Genomic DNA, 21468 nt, shown 5'->3' on the forward strand with positions numbered 1-21468 from the left:
TTAGAGTAATGCCACTTCACTTGCAGCTAATTAAAAGGATAACTCAAAATTCGCATTAGAACAGGTAAGATTTGGCTCAAACCTGTAAATCATTGGGACCATGTCTAACTCAGAACAATCTTCCGGCTCACCCAATCTGTTTTGTCGTTTTTTCCTGGGCCGTGCTCTTAATTGTATCAGTAAATAAATTACAAGGCCCGGATGGTACATTATGGAATCTAGGCCTGTGGTTTACACATTAATTATGATTTCAAACGGCTCACTATCAACAATGTCGTTGTAGTATAGTGGTAAGTATTCCCGCCTGTCACGCGGGTGACCCGGGTTCGATCCCCGGCAACGGCGAATTTGTTTTTGTTCATCCTCTCACAGCCCCAGATACCTGACGCATTGTGACACCGACACGAGATCTTAAATTGTGGATTCATTTCGAAGCCATTACCAAGAATTTCATCATGGTTTCAAAGGCTGGAAAGTTATGATCCATACTGGTTCGTATTACCAAGTCTTTCTGAAATAACTTTAAACTGAAGAAAAAGCATGAGGATATTCGTAGTTTCTTTTCTGATAAGTACAACTATTCATTATTTCGGGGATACAAAACTTCTTGAGAACAAAGTATTTATCTAGTTTCCTTGGCACCATATCCTTCATGATACACACAAGGCAAAAGAGAAAGGATTACTCACTCTAGGCAACCTAATGATTGCTTCTATTCCCTCTTTATCAAGCTACAATATGGACAATGCTGTGTTCTATTTAGATTCTAACTCTATAGGAGTTGAAGAATGAATTGAATAACATAAGGATTTTGACACCTCAGCTGGAAATAACCCGCACGCACTGAAATCATCTAAGAGTAATGCTTTCCTCTATGTCTTCTGAGGTTGAGACCATCTCTAAACACATCTGGGAGAGTCTCCAAGAATCCATTATAGCTGTACTAAGCAAGTTGATTGAGTATAGATTCTAAACTCGAGCAATGGGAGAAAAAGGAGGATTGATCACATAAGATGGTGGGATTTCTTTTACCATCTTAGTGACCTTTGTCTTCTCCCCTGTTGTGACTGCTTCGATTAGAAATTTCACTTCTTCATCAATAAGCACTTTCAGCGAATTGTTTTGTGATAACTGTTTGTTTCTGTCCTTCCTGGCATCGATTGAAGCTTCCGTGCCATGCAAAATGGCAACACAAACGGAGAATGCTTGTAACGTGGATAACTGTGCATGGAAATCAACTGCATACTCTCCCTCTTCAACAACTGTCATGGTCAGCGATGGTGTACTCTCTTTTGCTCCCTATATGTGCAAATAAAAACGAACGGGTTGTTAGATGCTAATTATAACCATAACATCAGTGCATTAGGAATGAATAATAACGAAGGAACTCGAGCGATAATGCTTTTTAGTGGGTGCAAGTGATATGTGTATTAACTTTATGCACAATTCCAGCAATGAAGATTCAGTATCCACCTTGAAACTGTTAGTCTTTCTTGCAAGGTGAAAAGAATTTTAGTTCAAACACCAACTATAGTTTCAAGTTTCAAGTTTCAAGAGCTGCAAAAGGAGATAAGTGCAAGATATTCTTGCTCTACTTCGAGGAGTCTTTTTCCCCACCTTAAGACGTTAATACATGCACTGAAAATAGCAGAACTAGGTTCAATTATTAGATAGCAAGCAGCTATAAAAATAAATTGCCCCATTTTTAGACACCTTTGTATATATGCTGCAACTAGAAATAACCAATATCAAACAAGATGCCTACCTGAACAAACAGCTCCAAAGGCTGCTGATTCTTGTCGAGTGGTTGATCTTCAGCGCATTGAATACAAGGATTGCCTAAAACAGTGAGGGGACAGCCCATGTCCCAGCCACCACAGTCACAGCCTCCACCTAATCTCCAGCGATCTAATAATGATGAAGGGCCTCGACTTTCAGCACTTGGAAAACCATGGTTTCCATTTGGGATTAACACCTTTAATTTTTCGGGACTTCTGCTATAATGGAGGTCCTCTTTTGTCTGCTCAATCATAGAATGATTATGTAGGCTTGGGATCAGCTCATCACTAATTTTATCATCTCTCTTGTATCTCAAGCTCTCTCTCTTCTCAAATGGTACTTGCATAACAATGGCTGCAATTTCAAGATTTGGATGCAATTCTGCTGATGCCCAAGGGTAAGAATTTGAAGAATTAAAATCACCTTTCTCAGAGGTCTGCCGCTGTTTTAGTTTCACCTTCATTGAGTGAGACTTATCATTCTCAAATGTTTCCTTTGCCAAGCCTGGATTAGAACCTTTGGGAAATTTAACAGCATCAGGGGTACCATTTTCTTGGGCTGCAACATTTTGTCTTGCATGCACAATATCGTACAATACAAACTCTGTCACCACAGAATTGACAAAAACTCCACTATCTTTTAGTTCTGAACATAAATAACAGGCAACTTGCATCTGGCCCACCATGGAGGAATCTCTGTCGCCACCATTCCATCCCCGTCCACTGGCATTGCTCTTCTTTCTGCTGTTAAGGGAGTGAAAAGTATATACCCACTGGAAAGCATTATCTGTCTTCCACACCTTGGCAACAAAAACATCTTCTGGGGACTTCAAAGAGAACTCGAATAATGGCACTCCATGTTTGTATTTTAACTTGAGATAGCCATGTAGGTGAACAGGTGAACAGGCAACTACTGAGTGGTGGTTCTCTCTTCCAACAAACTGAGGATCAACTCGTGATACCTTCGCTGCATTTGAGAAATCATGCAGCAAAGATTTCCTGCATGTTTTACTCCTCATGTTTGTTGTCCCGGATGCTTTGAGCCCACCAGGTTCTACTATGTAACCCAAAGGACTTCGCAAGGATTTGGACTTCTTGAATGGATCAAACAGATTTCTGATAGGGCTGAATCTGGTATTGGAGCTGACTCTGGAGGAGCAATCACTGTGTGATGGTGAATGAGAATGGGGCATTTCAACCTTAGCAGAAAGTGACTTGTGCAATGAGTGAACTCTCTCTCTTTCAAGAAGCTCATTACTATCCATTAAAGGACCAACTGCTTCATCACTTCTAAAATTTTGATATACTGAATCTTTCCCTAAGGTATCAGCAGGGTTATCCCTGCTATTCAAATTGAGACAAATTTCATGAAAGCTATCTGACGAGCACGGTTCTGCATAAGGCCTGCAAACAGATGTTGGACTAAAGTTTGAATCCAAAGCTACCACGGGAGATCTTCCTTCTTCATCGAAACCACACAATGAGTCAACAATTCTAAAAGAGAGGGAGGTGTCACTACTACGACAAATTTCAATATTTCTCCCTCCTCCAACTGTGCTTTTCTTCATTTTCCTTACCTCTCTGGAACTTTGATACATGGACCCTCGCTCGAGTTCAATGTTACCTTCCAGTCCAACAGGTCTATTTTGTATGCTTTTACAGGAAGAACTGCAAAAGCGAGAAAGGTTAATCTCTATGAAGTCCTTCTTTAGGCTCAATGATTCATCTTTACAAGTGGATTTCCCTTTCAAATTTCTCTTTTCAACATTTGAGCAATCTTGATGAGATGGAAGAACAGTGTTCGGACTCAGACCAACTTTGCAACTTTTATGAAAGTCCAACTCCATCTCTAGTCCCATTGTTAGCTCCCCAGTTCTGAATCACACAAAGAATTTGAGTCAATATCCATAATCAATAATGTTGGTAGGTTAGTAATGGCACGCTGGTATAAAAGCTTTCCTTGCTGTGAGATGTGCAAATTATTGGAATTACCTCTCTAGACACAAAGCATAACAAACGCAATCGCCTTCTCTATGAAAATAAAGCGTAATTTATGCTGTTATTCGTACATCAGCTATAGAAAATATATGCGGATCCGCCATTGAGTTTCGTAATAATGCATGAAAATCACATATGAAGGAAGCACAGAACAAGATCATGAAGAACAATTGCCTATAAAGATATACTCAACCCAGTCGGTTCAATTTGCAGAACTAAATCCGTAGTTATAATTCATGAAAGTATGAATACAAATCAGCATATTAGATAAGACAATTCAAAATCAAACAATGTGGAATCCTAGAAGCAGTAGTACTTAATGATCTTAACCCCGGAAATCACCATCGTTTGGAAAGGCACACAAGCCATAAGTGATCCAAACTTTACGATCACAAAAACCTCAAAAAATCAATCTTGATCCTGAAAAACTGCAACCCCTATAACACCGAGGAATCTTATGGTCTATACAGACTACCGAAAAACAAGTAAAGTAGCAAATAAAAAAGCTACATTATAGTTATTAAAAACAACAACTTTACTTTTCCCCTGCATTCCAAAGAAATGCTCGTAAAAAAAAAAAAAAAAATTCCATACCCCACTAGATCTCAGAGAAGTGAACTGAAAGAAAAACCCCACATACGACTAGCACAGATGCAATCATGTCCTTCAATCTCTTCAGCTGAAAATCACGATAAATCTATATAAGACCAAAACCCAACAGCCCAATTTAATAAACAGGACGGTGTGACCCATAGAGGACTACAAAGGCTTCCCCAGTAATCAACAAAAGTGCAGGGAAAAAGAAAAGACAGACAGAACCATGCCAAGAGCAGTAAAGCAAGATGCATAATAAAAACACAAAAAGCAAGTTCCAGACCAGAGACAGAGAGAGGGTTAGAAGTTGAGGATAAGACAACGTTAGAGAGAGAAAGCATGCCTGTTATGAGTGAATCTTAAGAGTGAAACCTCTCTCTCACACACGAGGAAGGTTTGCAAAGAAAGACAGTGAGCCGCTGAGCAACAGTTGTATGTCTAAAAAAGCAACTCCTTCAAAGCCACATCATATGCAGAGCTTTAAGCGTGTGCTTTTTTTTGTTCTTTCTTCCAAGACTTTTTTTAAGACAGCCTTGAAGAGAGCACCCATATTAAAAAGACAATGAAAACCTCGACGTAAAGCAGCTCTGGTCCTCTGGCTGTAGTTTAGCAGGTAATTTTGAGATTATATGGTCATTAAGCAAGAAGTGAAGTGCACTGAACGTTAAAAAGGTCGGTGTACAAATAACTGACAGAAATCAATGAATCATTATCTTAAGATTTCGGGAAGTGCAGATTTATATATATCATATCAAGCCCGGAATCCTACATTTAATTTGACTGTTTCCCAATAATTAATTATCGATATTAACGTTGTAAAATTGCAGATCCCACTCCCTAACTCAAAATTACTTTAGGGTCCTTATCCTTAATATGGATCTCGTTGTTGACAGCAATGCCCCTCATAAACATCATGCTGAACGGAACTAGCAAAAAAGCAACTCACCAAAAAAAAAAAAATAAAGGAGTACAAAGTGACCAACTCATTGTGCAACCATCAATTTGTTGGTGGTCCTAAAGTCATTTTTTCTATGTAGATGAAGAGGGCTAGAGACAGATTTTTGTTGATCCCAAACTCAAGGTTGAAAATCCCATTAATTCTTTCAAAGTTTTAAGGTATTATATCTAATTAGAAAAGAAAATGTTTGTTTCAATCTGTTTATTTGTGTGGTTTTCATTTTTGTTCTGTTACAGAGAGAGAGAAAAGAAAAGCTCATGTTGAATATGGTTTGAAACAGTTTCTGACTTCTCTCAAAAGTATAAGGGTAAAAATGTAAAATCACTGGTAAAAGAAATTGCATGGCGTTTGGTAGTCAAGGAGAGTAACGTAAATATGCATGCATGTGATTGGTGACGTGTCGGCTGGAGGAGGCAAAATCTCCGTGGTGGTCGGTCAGATCCGATCCACGGAATCTTGTGCTCTTCCTGAAAAAAAAAAAAAAAAAAAAAAAAAAAAAAAATCCCTATTAATACTACAAGATCTAGGCATTATATTTATGAAAAGTACTTGAAAACAGAATCTGAGATAATACCAATATCTTGATCAGTCTCTAAACATCTTAATCTTACAAAATCTGAGATAATAATCTTGTGGGCTGCCTGAATATCAGAACAAATTTAGGATGACCAAGAAATATAATTTGATAAGATGATTAGCAAGAAAAATAATCTTCCTAAGACAAGACTAGATTGTCGGTCCTCGTGCTTAATCATGGATTGGTCCTAAAACAGAAGGATACCTCTGTTACATGAAGACTCATTTCAAACGTTTTGCCAACGTGGGTATGACACATAACTATGTTAGTTGCACAGATTTATATCTGACATGGCATACACATGACTGCTAGTTGCAGAAGAGGTGGATGACTGGCTCTGATAGAACTTTAGGAAGAAGAGAACACAGTTGCTTTTCCTCAACTACTCTCAGTAATCCAGAACAGTACCCAAAGTGACATTTGTGTTTATGAGGATTTCAATCCAAGCAAGACTTTTTTTTGTTTTATCTGTAGCCCTTCCTCTCTCTGGCACACCCATTTAATTGGGTTAGACTAACAAGGTACCTCACAAATTTAAAATGGATGGGTAAAGCCAAATTATGGCCCAACCTACTCCCTTCAGTTGCACCCTCCATTGGCAAGTATGATCACTGCTGCTCAGATACCATATCTATCAAGCTTGATTGCTTCCATCAGTGTCTGCAGGCACTGGTATTTGAATCAATTGATTTCTTTACCATTTTTCCATAAATGAAAAAATTCAAAGATATCTGATATTGCATTGTATAATGGGCTCTGCAAAGCCGCCTCACCATTTAGCATAAAAGAATAATATCGACTTGGGATGTTTCAGAATCAAACCATTCAGCTCTCTATATAGAGTGGTCCATCTATTGTAATGGACAATCAAAGAAATTGGACAGACTCTTAAATTGACATGTTCTTCTATGCAATCACTTGTGACAGAAAATTCAGAAAATAACCAAAAAAAACCATACTTCTTGCAACGGTAGATTGCGAATAGAACTGAAAATAAAAGAGGTCTTAGTAAATAGTAGTGGATTTTGATTAAACATAAATAGCAACACTATCCAAAACATCAAGAGGGGAACATGTATGAGATAATAACTTCTATTTGCTCGGGGCTAGATTAAAAAAAGTTAAAAAAACTGCAGCTTAGTGTGATGTATACATTAAGCCCACCAACAGTAAAACTGTAAAACTATACAAAAGGGTAATTCATCAAACATATAAAACACTTCGTCAGTGACCCAAAACCACAACGGTCAACAGATTCTAGTCGTCATTTCTAGCAGGTTCAGGTTTTTCTTCCATTTTTGACTTGCCAAACGATTTCTGAGAATCCAGGACAGGCATGCTCGCATCACTTGCATTTTTTAGAACATCATTGGCCGACTTGTCAGATTCACGAGGGCTCACCAGCTTCTTCTCTACATCTTCAAACTTGGCAGTGGCCCAAGGTGCAGTGCCAACGCTTCTGGATGTACTTGGTGCATCTATTGTCAATTTGGATGCCTCATCCCTAGAGGCATACCAGGAATGGCCACAGGCAATACACTCCAACTGAATCCACAAAACCAGGGGAATGAAGTCAATGGCAATTGGAAGAAGCAATGATTGGATACACATCCACACAAATGTTGAATCATTACCAGAAACAGCCTTTGAATCAAAGCCATCTTAACTAACTGCCAAGGGTTTTCATCATCGATACAACCTCAATTACCAAATTGTTTATATAAACTTAGTCACCAGTGAAATTCCATATAGGACAATTAGTAAGTAATATTCTTGTTGATGTTGCTTGGCTTGATAGACTCTGGTTGTGCTTCAAATATTTCACAGGTCATGTGTAGATCTATAGTCATATATTTTCACACAAGCAACCTTTTTTTGGGCTTTTTTTTTTTTGTTTGGGGGGGGGGGGGGGGGGGGGGGGGGGGGGGGGTGGGTGGGTTTAGGAGGGGCAAGAAGAGGAGATTTAGGCATCTAGATTATACATAGGAATTCAACAGGAAGAAGAAAACATTCTTAGAACCTGATAGCGTTCTCCATGTCCTGCTTGTATAATGTCTCTTACGCCGACCTTAAACTCATTGCACCTTGAGCAACGAGCATCTGTCATCTGTTTCAGGAGAAATGATAAAAAAAACTGAGCGCATTGCACCAAAAAAAAGTAATAATTCATAGTTAATACCAAATACTTCTAAAAAAGTAAATATCAAAATGAGTCAATAGAGATGACCTGCATGCGCTCTGACTCCTCAGGTTCCTTTCTTGCTGTTTCCTCAGCCATTAACCCCTCCTGCAAATAAAATTCAGTGTAGATCTTTTCCCCACTTGTCCTAAATAAAAAATACAAAGGAGCAATGAAAAATGTAAAGCATGAGACAAACAACATAGCATTGGTCTCCAACAAGGTTCTCTCTTTATATGTTGATTGGTAGGTCATAAATACACGCAGTAGGACTTATACCATGACTTCACCCTCCATTCTTAGGAGCAAGCAAAATATGAGCAAGAGAGAATTGGCTGGTGTGTAAAAGGTTAAATGTGATGGCTGACAATGTCAACTCAGCAACAAGCTTATGAATTACTTGTTGCTGAGTTTTTTTTTTTATTCGCACCTGGTGTCCGGGAATAGCGTCTTGACTAATCCTGGGGGGCACAAGCCCTCGGCAAGGATTGCTTGACCAGGAGGCATCGATGGCCAAGTTATTGGAGATCTTGGGCGGTTCTCCTCAGTTAAATGATAATTTCCTCTAGGCAGCCCATGACTGGGAAGATAGTGTTTTCTCAGAACTCTTCAACCTATTGTACTCCACAGGAATTAGAAACAAAGAGGTAGATAAGATGTTGTGGACTCTCTCTAGAAAGGGACATCCTCAGTATGCTCATTTGCTCAGGCCATCAACCCAAGAAAGCAACCTATTAAGGCTGCCCTCTTTGTATGCAGCCCCCAATATCTCATCAAAAATTTGTTAAAAAAAAAAAGTGGTCGTATAGATAGACACCAATTGCAAACCACACTAGCAAGCTAAAGCAAGAATGTATGAGGTTAAGGGGAGGTTTGGATAGTAATTGAGATGAGATGAGATGAAAGTTGAATAAAATATTACTAGAATATTTTTTTTGATAGGTAAATGATAGTATTAATATGAATAGGCATAGCCCAAGTAAAACAAGAAGTTATACAAGAAATATTGCTAGAATATTATTTGTTAATATTACTTTGTTTTGGATTTGAAAATGTTGAATTGTTTATTGTATTTTGTTTAGGAATTTGGAAAAGCTGTAATGATTAGATGAGATGAGTTGCAATACTTTTTGAATCCAAACAAGGCCTAAATTTTTTGGAGCCACGTATCGGCAAATCAAACACCACAATGCCAACTTCTGTCTGATAAGATGAAATTTCTATTTCACATAAATCAGTAATCATGTACAATGGAAGGAATTCTCAGCATCATCAAAATAATTTATATCCTGTACAAACTCCAGCTAAAGTCACTATGGGATTAACCTTCCTTTGAGAAACATCCATGTATGAAAAGCATAGAGGATGAAAGCACAAACCGCATACCTTTAACTCATTTGGAGACATATTCAGTATTTTTGATGGTTCCAACTCTCCATTAAGAAGGCGTCGAGCCAAAAGTGCATTGTTCTACAAAAACATAAAAAATAAAGAGATAAATTTATAAAACAAAACATCAAAGTTTTAGGGACAAATGCAACAGCTTTGAAACAAATTGTAGGCATGCTAAAGATAGATTGTGTTTTCCATTAAACCAATTTAATATGCTTTGCTCATTCTGAACCCTAACTGCATAAGACCAATAACAAGCCAATTGATAGAGCTTGAAGAAGAGTCTAGTATGAACGCAAACCATGTCAAAATAAAAAATAAAAACTAACTCCACCTTATCAATTAAAAGCATAGATTTCTTCAACTCTCTCAGTTATAACTTCTAATATTATCAGCCTCAATAATACTGATAAGACGTCCCAAAAGGAAATATATATTATGTCAGTAAATGCATCAAGTTTTTAAAAAGTATTAACCGAGTGGAAACATGCCTCAGAGAATGAAAAATACAAGTAAATTCTCTCAGACATAGCTAAAGGTACACCTTCAGCAACAGCCTAATTCAACCAACCATCAAACCAATTTAAATTTGAGATCTCTTGCACCAACTGCTCATTAAAATCTTATTACCTTTACTATTACAACTATTTTTTTTTTATCAGTACTGCTACTACTATTAATTACTTTCCCATTTCCCCAAATTCAAAAACCAATATGTGGTATGCTTCTACTACGAAATATATACCATTACTCAAATCTTGATTCCTTTTGTAAAGCTTTATCTTCACACTAGTTCTGGCCAAAAATACTCGTCTTCTTGATCAAACCAAGTGTCAAATATTTCTAGTAATATGATAAGTTGTACGCAAAAGAAGTTTGGAGGATGGGGGATGAATTCAAATTCCATCTAGTCAGTTGGGATAAGGTGTGCAGGTGAATCTCGGCAGGTGGGTTGGGTATAAAAAATTTGAGAACATTCAATCGGGCCCTACTTGGGAAATGGCTATGGAGATATAAGTTGGAACCAGAAGCCCTATGGAAATTGGTGGTTGATTGCAAATATGGAAGCTTATGGGGTGGTTGGTCTACTAGAGATGTAAATGGGGCTTATGGAGTGGGGGTTTGGAAGCACATTAGGTGAGGGTGGGGGTTGTTTAATCGGGACTCTAAACTAGTGCTAGGTGAGGGTTCCCAGATAAAGTTTTGGAGGGACATATGGGGTGGGGATGAGGCTCTAAATGGTTCTTTTCTATCTGTTTTTCGAGTGGCACGTGATCAAGAAGCTTCAGTAGTAGACCTTATGATTTGATTAAGGGACCAAGTTTAGTGGAATGTCACTTTTAGTAGAGCGGCGCAAGATTGGGAAGTAGACAGATTTGAGGCTTTTTTCAGCCTACTATATTCTGTGGAACCGAATGGACAACATGTCGATAGGCTGTGGTGGACACCTGCTGGTAAGGGTGCTTTCTCGGTTCAATCCTTCTATATAAGTCCCTCACACAATTACCAAATATTCAGTTCCCTTGGAGGAAAATTTGGAGGAATAAGGTGCCTCCTAAAGCAATCTTCTTCACTTAGACAGCAGCCATGGGGAAGATTTTGACAACCGATAATATGAGGAAGCGCCAGGTCATTATCCTAGATTGGTGTTGTATGTGCCAGAAATTCAACGAGACAGTGGAGCATCTCTTGTTACATTGTGAGGCAGCCAGAGCCTTGTGGATTTAAGTGTTTGACCAAATAGAGTTAACTTACGTAATGCCTGCCATGTTGGTAGGCTACATGCTAGCTAGACACTTCCAAGAGGTGTCCCACAAATCAAGGCAGTGTGGAAGATGATCTCGATTTGCATTATGTGGTACATATGGCAAGAGCGTAACGATCAGACTTTTGAAAACAATGAGTGGTTACCAGAGGAACTTCGATCTCTATTTTTCCATACTTTATTTCTATGGGCCATAACTTTAGATTTTAATGGCCTATACTTTCATGATTTTCTTGTTTCCACTACTTCGACCTAGATAGGTCTTATCTCTTATATACCATCTTTATACCATCTTTTGTACTTGGGCTATGCCTATCTCTATTCACCTTCTCATTCACTGTGAAGTAGTCAAGGTCTTATGGGACGAAATCCTCTCAAGACTTGGTATTGCATGGGTTATGCCAAAGAGGGTAATAGATTTACTGTACTGCTGGCAAAGGATTGGAGGCAATCGGCAAATTGCCGCTGTTTGGAAGATGGTACCGCTATATCTAATGTGGTGCACATGGAACGAAAGAAACGGGCGCTGCTTTGAGGATAGGGAACGCTCTCCAGCTGGATTTAGGGATTTTTTCTTTCATACACTGTTACTATGGGCCTCCTCTATTGTATTGAACGGAATGAGTTTTAATGACTTTTATGCTACTTTCCATAGCACATAGCTTGTAATTAGGCTCTTTCTTGTATACTTCCTGTATACTTGGGCTTTGCCTCTTTACGTGGATCAATAAAATCTCTTTTACCTATAAAAAAAAAATATCGTTTACTTATTTATGAAAAAAAAAAGTCTAGAGGAAGAGGCCCAACTAAAGCAGTCACTGATAATAGTGATACCGATAGGAGCTAGAAATTGATTATGATCTTCTCATCCACCTTGAAAGACAAGGCTACAATAGTTGTTTATGAGGTCTAGCAGAGGTAAGACCCTTGTTTTTAACCTGTAAACCTACATGTGGCACGCGGCAGAGGAATAACCCATTATCATAGTTAATATTACGTAATATCAAGAGTGAAAATCCCAAGGCATCAGGTTCTAATAAACAATAAGCAGACATGTTTGAGAATGCATACATGCATGCAAAGAAGTGCTTGTGAATACATGTCACTAGACAGCATGTTAACAAACTGAGCCAACAAACCTTGAGATTAAACACCAGCGACCTCATCTTTTGGTTATACTTCTGAAAGTCCAAGGAAAGAGTATCATGTGCAGCCTGCTCAAGTGCAGTTACAGCAGGAACAGCAGCATCCGGCCAAAGAAAAGAGTCACCGCTCTGCGGAAAAAACTATTTGTGTAAATAATTGTTTTCCGTTTTTCCTCTACTTCCAATCATTTATGAACAATCTAACAGCTAACATAAACAACCTCATACCTTTAGGCTCTTTTGTTGAGATTCATTTGCAACTTCTTGACACTTATTCTCACTTTCATGGCTGATGCTATTAGAACCACCTTTTTCTTTGTCATCTCCATGCATGCTGTCAACAGGGTTGCACATGTATTGAATTCCTTGAAGCAGCTTCTCCAGACATTTATCACGATGGTTGTCTCCGGTTAACGCATTGAAATTGACTAAAATATTGTGGTGTTCTGAGGAATTATTAGTACAGCTTCCAGGTGTCTGATTTTGATCTGGCCTTGCTTCTTCCTCCCTTGAAACATCAATAGGTGAAATGTTCTTTCTGCTTAAAGACCGTTTACTCTTAAACTGATCTTCCTTATCCACACATGTATCTTCAGTTTCAATGTCAGGAAGATCCCCCAAGGATGATAGAGTTTTCTGAACAAGAAGATCAATCTCATGCTGCTTGCTATCTTCATAGTCTTTGTCAGTTAGTTTCCATAGTTTGTGTTGAACAGTGTCATACACCTTTTGTACGATAAACCCAGGATGCTGTTTACGACTTGGAATCTGCTTGTTTTTGGGAACAAAATGAACCACACACTTGTGCATCACAGATTCTGCTGGGACATCATCACGATGGAAACTGTAAAACAACTCTCTTGTATCACGTGATTGCCAACTTCCACCACCTCCTCTCTCTGCCTCCTCAGGGCGATAAAACCACTGCCCATTTACCAACACGTTCCCATCTTTTGCCCGAGTAATATCCTACCAATTGCAAAACAACTCCTTTGAGGGAAGTAGAGCAAAGGATACCAAAATTAATATAAATGCAAATCAATATTCAAAGTAACTGTCAATTAGAACGTATCCCAAGCACCATATGCAGTCCAAACGATCTTAGAAACATCAGTTACACACGATAGGTTGTATAATTTAACAACAACGTAAGTTGTAAGTCCCACAAAAGGGAATGCCTTTGCCATAGGTCCACATGCTAATGGCTCACAGGAAGATATGTGACTAAGATGTGTTTGTTCAAATTAATGATTGTGTATTTTAAGTGAACAAAATGAACACCACAGAGGCTACCTGAGGCTATTACTCATGGAAATAGAAGAACTTTCATGTTTTTGCAATAAACTGCAGAGCTAAACAAAACTGAGTGGAATAGATATAGTGTTCACAGAATAGCTCCTAGGCCACCTCACTATAAATTAGATTTAAACATACCGATCAACCCCCCATTCAAAAATGAAACTTCAAGTTGACATGAGATGCATATCAACGAGACTATGTGCAAACTTCCAGGACCAATAAACACAAAACTGCAGCAGATACTACAAGCACTGGCAGAAGACTGTAAGAGTAATTTCATAGAGGCAGGAGTACCTTAATAATTGCCACGTAAGGCTTTTGTTTATCCTCGGGAACTATAAGCACAGGATCCTCCTGCAGAACAACCAAGATAGAAATAGCTAATCTCAAACACAGAGGGAAAGAAAACAACATCATAGGCAAGATGTGAGAGCACACGAGACATTTTTACATACCCTAAAAAACCACTGAGAACCAGGGGTGCTACCTGTAACCCACCCACCGCAGTGGGCAGGTGCCCCTGTCCAAACGCTGGGGGGCAGATTGGCCCCACGACCGTCCACCCCACCCCGCCTACCCACAGTGAAAAACAACCAGAAAACACCAAAAAATCTAAAACAACAGAAAAAACAACAACAAATCCACAACCATCCACAAAAAATTGGAAAAAAAAATCCAAAACAACCAAAACACAAGTTACACAACAGATCTGAGATTCTGAAAAATGAATAACGGCCACAAATGGTCATGGGTCTCTTCGCAAACCCATGGTCATTCGTCTCGTGGCCGTGGAACTCGTGCTTCAAAAAGGAGAAGAAAAAGTGGAGAAGGAGAGGACGGGTGTGCCCCCATGCTGGCGAGAGAGAGAGAGAACGACCGGGGAGGAAGAGATTCAGAGAGGAAAGAGAGAGGGGAAAGAAAGAAAGAGACGGACGAGGGGAGGGGAGGGGGGTTTAAGTTAAACCCAACCCTGAAACGATGTTGTTTTATTTATACATAAATAAAATCTAAGATAAAACCACATGCCCCCGGTCTGCGGCGGAGCCCCCTCTCTGGCCAGGCGGATGCCTGACGGGGTGGAGTGCCCCGCTGCCCAGCCCTACTGAGAACAACCTAAAGTTTCTGAGTCACATGGATGCATTATGCATACCTTCAATCGAAGGCAATACCCAAACACGACCCCAAAACGCTAAATCCAAGCACGAAAACATAAATTGGTAGTGAAAGTTCATCGGAATAGAACGCCAATAGAATGGGTAATGATGCTTATATCCACTTCTTTCGAGCATGCACACCTACATGGTCATTTTTACATGCTAGATTAATGAACAATTAAGGCTTACCAGGATAAATAACCTACTTTTCGTAAAAGTAACCAATCGCTAAATTGCACCAAAACCCCCAACTACGTTATCAATGAAACCAATAAATCAACAAACTGCAAGTAACGATTATAACCAAAATCCAGGATCAGAACCCACAAAAAAGCCCACCAAAACGTTCTTTCCCTTCATTCAATTCCCTTTACTTCCACAAATTCCAACGCAAAAACCATAAATTCCCAACAAACCAACACCCTCAGAAAAACCCCACATTTCAATCCGAAAGCAGAAAAAAAAAAAAAAAATCTCACCAGGTCGTATCGGTTCCCGTCAAACTCGAATGCCTCGTAATGGGTCCTCCGTCCTTTTCCTTTCCCCGAAATCCTAACCGGCTCCCCGATCGGTTTTGCTTCCTCCTGCTGTTCCTCCTCGTCGCCGCTCTGCGGTACTTCCCTATCCTTCTTCTCCGACTTCTTTTTCTTCTCCTTCCTCTTCTGCCGTGGCTCCACTTCTTTCTCTGCAAGATTCATACGCTTCAGCCTCCTCAGCCTCGGCTGGCCCTCCACTTTATTCGAGGAGTGTTGCCTTGGCAGCGCCTCTTCCTCTTCGTCCTCATCGCTCGTCGATATCTGCGCAAACCTCCGGTTTCCCATTTTGCTGCTTCCCAATACCCCTCTCTCGCTCGCTCACAGAGACTCCAAGCATAAACTAGCACCCTCGAGCCCGGGACAAAAATGGTTACACACCTCGAAGCGGTGCCGTTGTGGGATTACCTGCAGACTATGACGGTTTGGAAACAGGCCCCAAGTTCGTCAGATCCACGAGTTTGCCACTTCAGGACATTCTGTATAAGAAAAATTTTAAAAATAAGCTCATACACTATATACTATATATTTTTTTTTTCCTTTTAATATTTGGTATTTAGATAATAAGTAAAAAAATTTAATTAATTTAAGAAGAATAAACTAAAAAAATAATAATAAAATTTTAAAAAATAAAAAATATAAAAAAAAGTTTAATATGTGATTTATAAACTTATAAACTTATAAGGAGCAAAGCTCTTTATATAAATTATAATTGATGTTTGTATTGTAAATTTGTGTAAAGTTGCACTTATGATAATGTACTTTCGACTCTGAATTACCGTTTTTGAGTTCCGTGGACGTTGCTACATAGGAAATAAGGTTTTGAGTATACCACGACCATTCATAGAAAAATTATATTATTAGACTTGTCTGGACAATCAAGATGACATCACTTATAAATAATAGTGATCTAAGAGGGTTTTTTTCTCTCGAGCCAAAGGTTTAGATGACAAGTCTAAACATGGAGAGTTTGGCTAACTGAGCAGCCACCTAGCCCACCAAAGTTCGGCCTGTGTCCATAATCACGCAAAAAGACTTTCAAAATACAAGGAATGAGGATACACCTTACCTCGACATCTCCTTATGACACCTAACCTCAAATAACATTGTATAAGCAGGTGGGCCGAAAATGTAAGGAAGCTTGATCTACTGACGAGCAAAGGAGGAGGAGTCTAACAACGTGCATTCATAGGATGAAAGAGATAGGGAGCCATACTGTATTAATTGTGTCACTCCATAAGCTATGCCACATTAATGGAAACTAACTAAAGAAACTTGAAGTAAGGGCAATTAACCTTCAGAAACTTGATATAAAAGGTAATCTCCAGGTACAAATAACTATTTATGACTCTTTTACTTTTTCGCACAAACAACTAAGATAATACTGATTTAGCCATCGGAAACTTTTCAGCCTCCACCAAGACTCTTGTTTCTTTGTTTTCTTTGTGTATGCAGATCCAAGAATGAAGACCCAGGTTGCTAAGAGCTTGGCCCAAAGATGCGTGAAACATGATATTAACAAGTGAAATAATTTGTGAATAGTAATGAAATAATTTAAATTAATATATTTTATAAAATTTTGAGAAATGAGAGGAAAAAAAATTGAATATATTATAAAGTTAAATATTGTTAAGAATATAATTCTTGTTTTGAGATTTGATAAAATTGAATTGATTTTTGTATTTTATTTGAAAGGTTGAAAAAGTTGTATTGATTAAATACTTATTAGATGAAAAAAGTTGAAATCTTGAAATAGAAAAGTGTTTGTATTTATAGTGTTTAGATATTTAAATTATATGATAAGCTCTTACTATCTAAATTAGGCCTTATTCTAGAATTTGCATGTCTCATATTTCTTTGAAATTTTAAATTTTAAATTCACATAAATTTTTTTTTTCAAATACAGTGTGCAGGTTTGCATGCTCTAAACTGTATCTAGCATTACTTATTAAGAAAATGATAAACCTAGAATTAGTCTACAACTCTACTTAAAATTAAACTTAAGATTAAAATTACCTTTTAGTGAAATGTGGTAATTATACTTGTTGATTTAAAATAAGTTATAAAATAGTTATATGTATTATTATCATTTATTTAATATATTAGACGATCCCAAGTAATGATCTTTTCAATTTTAGTTATAATTCAACTCATTATTTTTACATCACACATTGACACACTTTTTTTTATATATATTTTTTATTAATAAATATGTAGTATAGGAATGATGAGTAAGATACCTCAATTAACTGAGCTAAAATTAAATATATAGGAATGAGAATTTCGAATCCAAATTTTTTATTTGAAGAACTAGATTATAAACTATCAAGTCATTAAGCTCTTAGCGATTATTATGAGGCCTCTCTTAAATTTATTTATAGATTTCGAGAATTTTGTAGTGTCTAGATCCATCAATGTGCAAACAACAAGGATGCAAACTTAATTAAAAAAAGAAAAAAAAAAAGAAGTTACGAACGTATCAAAAAAAAAAAAAGTTTTGTTACATACAAGTAAAATTGTATATTGATTCTTTCATATTTAAAATTTAAATTAATATTATTTTTAATTAAATCAATTTTTTAATTAATTACATTCGATTGGTGCACATATTAATACGTAATTATATTTACAACTAAATTTTTTTTTAAAAAAGAAGAAGATAGGAACAGGTGTCCCAAAGCGTGAATAATCTAGTAATTCCTGGGCAAAGTACTAACCCCAGAAGATACTATTATCATCACGTCTTAAACAACGACACGTGTTCCTCCAGCCGGCTGCGTTCTATCCCTCACCGGCTCCAAGCTTCCTCCTCCTCTGTAGAAATTATAAACCGAAAAAACAAAACATACATTCTTTATCAAGAGTGAGAGAAATTCATCTATGCCTACTCCTCCGAAAGAACCTGTCCCCGTCTACCTCTTAACACCTTAGCCTTCATACTCTCTATCAACAGGTTTCAGGTTTTTCTTGTATCTGTATTTTTACGTTTTAATTATAGAATACATAATCATAATTTCTTTTGTTTGTGTGCATTTGAAGGAAATAAGATTTGTTACTGGATAAAACTTGGTGGGATTTTGCTGTATCTATTGTTTGAGGTTCTCCATCTTTTCTTGTTTTGTGTACTCACTTTCTGGATTTAAATTTTTAGTAACTAATTTGATAGTTTATTCCGTTACTTTGGGGTTTTGGATTGATGGCTTAAGCTTAGTTTTGCTTGAAGGGATGCTTGTGGTGGTACCATAAAGTTGGGACTTGTGTTTTGGAAAGGCTGCTTTGGTATCTGCAACTGATTATGTTGTTGTCGTATCTTTTTGTGTGATTTGGTGTCTGTTGATGAAGGTATAGCTTAATTTCCGAATCGCAGTTTGTTATATAGGTTTTAGAGGTGTCGAGTTGATCAAAGCTCCATTCATATTTTGTTCAATCGCCAAGAGCTTAGGAGGATCTGTGTCATGCGGGAATTTTCTTAAATCCTGAGAGGGTTGACCCGCTGTCTGTGTGTAAAATCAAAAAATGGTTGAGCCAATTGCCACTACATCTTTGATTGGAATTTGGGTGTGGACCATTTTGTCAAGGGACTTTTGTCAGGGATGTGATGTGCAAACGGAGGACTTCAGATAACTGTCGGTTCCTGGTTGTTGAATTTCTTGGTAGAGAGATTGTTGCTTCACCTACTTTGCTGAGATTCAAAGCGGATCGATTGGGAATTTTTCCAATTAAGGCCCTTGCAATGGAGCTGACAAAAGAGGCGTATTCATACAGAAAAGACTTAATTCCAAAGGATTGAAATTATGACGTTGATACTGCCTTCAATAGGAAGCCTGATTTGTGGCCACCAGAGAATAAAGCCAATAACCCTTCACTACAGAATCCCCGGCTTAGGATTGGTTGTGGTTGGTTAAGTGTTATATTTGAATGGGAAGGAGTTCTAATTGTAGATAATTTCGATCTTGAGAAGCAAGCCTGGCTTGATCTTTCTTAAGAAGAAGGAAAATCTCTTCCAGATTTTATTCTTGGAAGAATAGAAGGGATGAAGAATGAGCAGGCAATAGCTGAAGCTATGTGCTGGTCAAGAGACCCAGCACAGTTGAGAAGATTGATTGCTAGGAAAGAAGAAATTTACCAAGCTCTGCAAGGAGGGGTTCATAGACTAAGAGCCGGGTCAAAAAAGTTTGTGAATATCTTGATGCATCACAATATACCTATGGCATTATGAGATTAGCATCAATTCTGCCATGGATACTAAGGGAGATGTTGCACATCGTGCTGGGTTGGCCACTTACAAAGTCTAATGGGATGGTGAAGGAACATACTTTTATGTCTTCTTAGCTACGGACCAAGGCATTGTTCCTGGTGTTGATGTAATCTCCATATTTTTTAACTCCTAAACATATGAGCTGCCATTATTAGATATGGATACTGATCTTTCAAAAGCTTCATTTGCTGCCATGGAAAAAGGCATATTGGTTGCATCTGCAACAGAAAATGAAGGCCAATTAATTAGGTTGTGAGATATCCATGGGTTAACCACTACTTTATGGACTTCACACAGAGCTTGCATCATGGGGAAAGCTCCTTTTGGCGTTAGAACTATGTACCACATGCAGTGATCTATATCTTACTAGACTATTAATGAATGGCCTAAGCTCTTGAAGACACAAGAAAAGGAGCGAGAGAAAATGGGAAAAAACATCGCTCCAAGTCTCTTGAGAACCTCTGTTTCAATCCTCTTATTATGGATTTTGTTTGATTTAGGATTTGTTTGGTCGGCCGTGGATGCTGATGAGAAATTGAGAATCGTGAGATGAGTTGACGATTGCTTTGTCTACTCACAAACCAACAACTCGAGGTTATAAATTGCAATAAATTGTCTCTCTCAATATGAAAAAGCAAGCAACCCACTACAATGCGTCACTGCAATTGCCACGTCCACAGGCACTATACATCTGAGGCAGACAAAACTAATTCACTAAGGTCATGTTTGGACACTTACATAAATATCTCATTTCATCTAAAAAATTTTCATAATTTTTTTTTCTTAGATATCATTCAAACACAACATATTTTTAAATTTCAAATATTCAAAATTTTCACATAATTATTACAATTTTTTTAAATTTCAAAACAATGCACAAAAATAGAAATAATATTAAAATTTATATTTAAATAATATTTTTATTCCATTTTTTCCCTCTCATTCTCTAAAACCTAATAAGTCATCTTAATTTAAATCATTTTATTACTATTCACAGAGTTGTCATGTCATCTTATTATCCAAGCATGCTAAGTCGTGGCATGATTTTGGCAATTCTCAGCGTTCTTTAACGATAACTATGCAATTATGCAATTATATTTTAATTTAATTTATATCTTTTATAAAATAATTTATAAAAGTGTTACTTTATAAAAATACTCATTTAGAAATATAACTAAGCAAAAAGGTATAAAAAGAATCTGTGGGTCTATCGTTACTTATAGAATAATTAACTAAAACAAATTTGAAATATAAAACAAATTTTGATATACTCTCTACTTTTTTACACAAAATGAATGATTGAAATGTTTAGGTTGTGTTTGTTTATCGAATAAAACTTAACTTATTTCAAATCAAGACCTATAATTATTTTTAACTTTTTAAAAAAAAAAGTTAACTCATTTCAACCTAAAAATGTTAAACATATTTTAATGGAACCTACAAATATTATTATTCACAATTTAACTTATCTCAATATCGAAACGTAGCTAATCGACATGTATGAATCTTATAATACTCATTCTTTTTTATATTTGAATAATAAAAAAAGGATATTTCTCTTTTTGAGTTTAATCATCCTCTCTTATTTATGTAATCTTTAATTTCAAGTGGAAATGAACAAATTGTTGGAACATGAGATACAGTAATCATTTTCAACCTTATATTTCAACCTTTTGTTTAATCATTTTCACAAATACCTTGTCTATTTTCACAAAACCTAATAAAAATGCTTTTCAGAAAAAAAATATTCTCATAATTTGTCTCAATCAAATGTATATAAAGACATTTATTTGAAATTTCAATAAGCTTTACATGAATTGAGGAAAACATTAATTTGA

General features: G+C 37.2%; 2 protein-coding genes, 1 non-coding gene and 1 pseudogene across 6 annotated transcripts; 2 read left to right on the top strand and 2 right to left on the bottom strand.

Annotated features, from left to right (window-relative positions):
• The first annotated feature begins 273 nt into the window (after nt 1-273).
• On the top strand, nt 274-345 carry TRNAD-GUC. The gene has a single exon. It is a non-coding gene; the product is annotated as a tRNA-Asp (tRNA).
• A 196-nt stretch (nt 346-541) lies between these two features.
• Nucleotides 542-4900, bottom strand: LOC122280979. Of its 4 annotated transcripts, XM_043092139.1 has the most exons (4): nt 4714-4900; nt 4371-4455; nt 1766-3653; nt 542-1299 (listed from the first exon to the last, which is right to left on the bottom strand). In XM_043092139.1, exons 3-4 carry the CDS (start codon nt 3635-3637, stop codon nt 970-972), a joined length of 2202 nt encoding a protein of 733 aa, XP_042948073.1. In that variant the 5' UTR covers nt 3638-3653; nt 4371-4455; nt 4714-4900; the 3' UTR covers nt 542-969. The 4 variants fall into 4 exon arrangements, with proteins under 4 accessions (XP_042948073.1, XP_042948072.1, XP_042948071.1 ...); XM_043092138.1 differs by lacking the exon at nt 4371-4455; XM_043092137.1 differs by lacking the exon at nt 4714-4900 and having other exon boundaries at nt 4371-4692.
• A 2010-nt stretch (nt 4901-6910) lies between these two features.
• On the bottom strand, nt 6911-15762 carry LOC122280980. Its single transcript, XM_043092142.1, has 8 exons — nt 15319-15762; nt 13980-14039; nt 12615-13355; nt 12381-12515; nt 9471-9554; nt 8133-8192; nt 7926-8012; nt 6911-7450 (listed from the first exon to the last, which is right to left on the bottom strand). Exons 1-8 carry the CDS (start codon nt 15658-15660, stop codon nt 7163-7165), a joined length of 1797 nt encoding a protein of 598 aa, XP_042948076.1. The 5' UTR covers nt 15661-15762; the 3' UTR covers nt 6911-7162.
• Nucleotides 15763-18128: 2366 nt separating this feature from the next.
• Nucleotides 18129-20193, top strand: LOC122280596 (annotated as a pseudogene).
• Nucleotides 20194-21468: the final 1275 nt, after the last annotated feature.

This window comes from Carya illinoinensis, chromosome 11 (genome assembly GCF_018687715.1).
Source record: "Carya illinoinensis cultivar Pawnee chromosome 11, C.illinoinensisPawnee_v1, whole genome shotgun sequence".
In the NCBI taxonomy this organism is placed as follows: domain Eukaryota; kingdom Viridiplantae; phylum Streptophyta; class Magnoliopsida; order Fagales; family Juglandaceae; genus Carya; species Carya illinoinensis.

Bases quoted from the DNA above. Each gene is read 5' to 3' on its own strand.
- LOC122280980 (XM_043092142.1), bottom strand. From the start codon at position 15,660: ATGGGAAACCGGAGGTTTGCGCAGATATCGACGAGCGATGAGGACGAA. The intron at 13,356-13,979 runs GTACTCCTGCCT...TGCAATTGGTAG, and splicing joins CTTACGTGGCAATTATTAAG to GATATTACTCGGGCAAAAGA. The intron at 8,193-9,470 runs GTATGCGGTTTG...TTTTATTTGCAG, and splicing joins TGTCTCCAAATGAGTTAAAG to GAGGGGTTAATGGCTGAGGA.
- LOC122280979 (XM_043092138.1), bottom strand. From the start codon at position 3,637: ATGGGACTAGAGATGGAGTTGGACTTTCATAAAAGTTGCAAAGTTGGT. The intron at 1,300-1,765 runs GTAGGCATCTTG...TTGCACATATAG, and splicing joins CTTTGGAGCTGTTTGTTCAG to GGAGCAAAAGAGAGTACACC.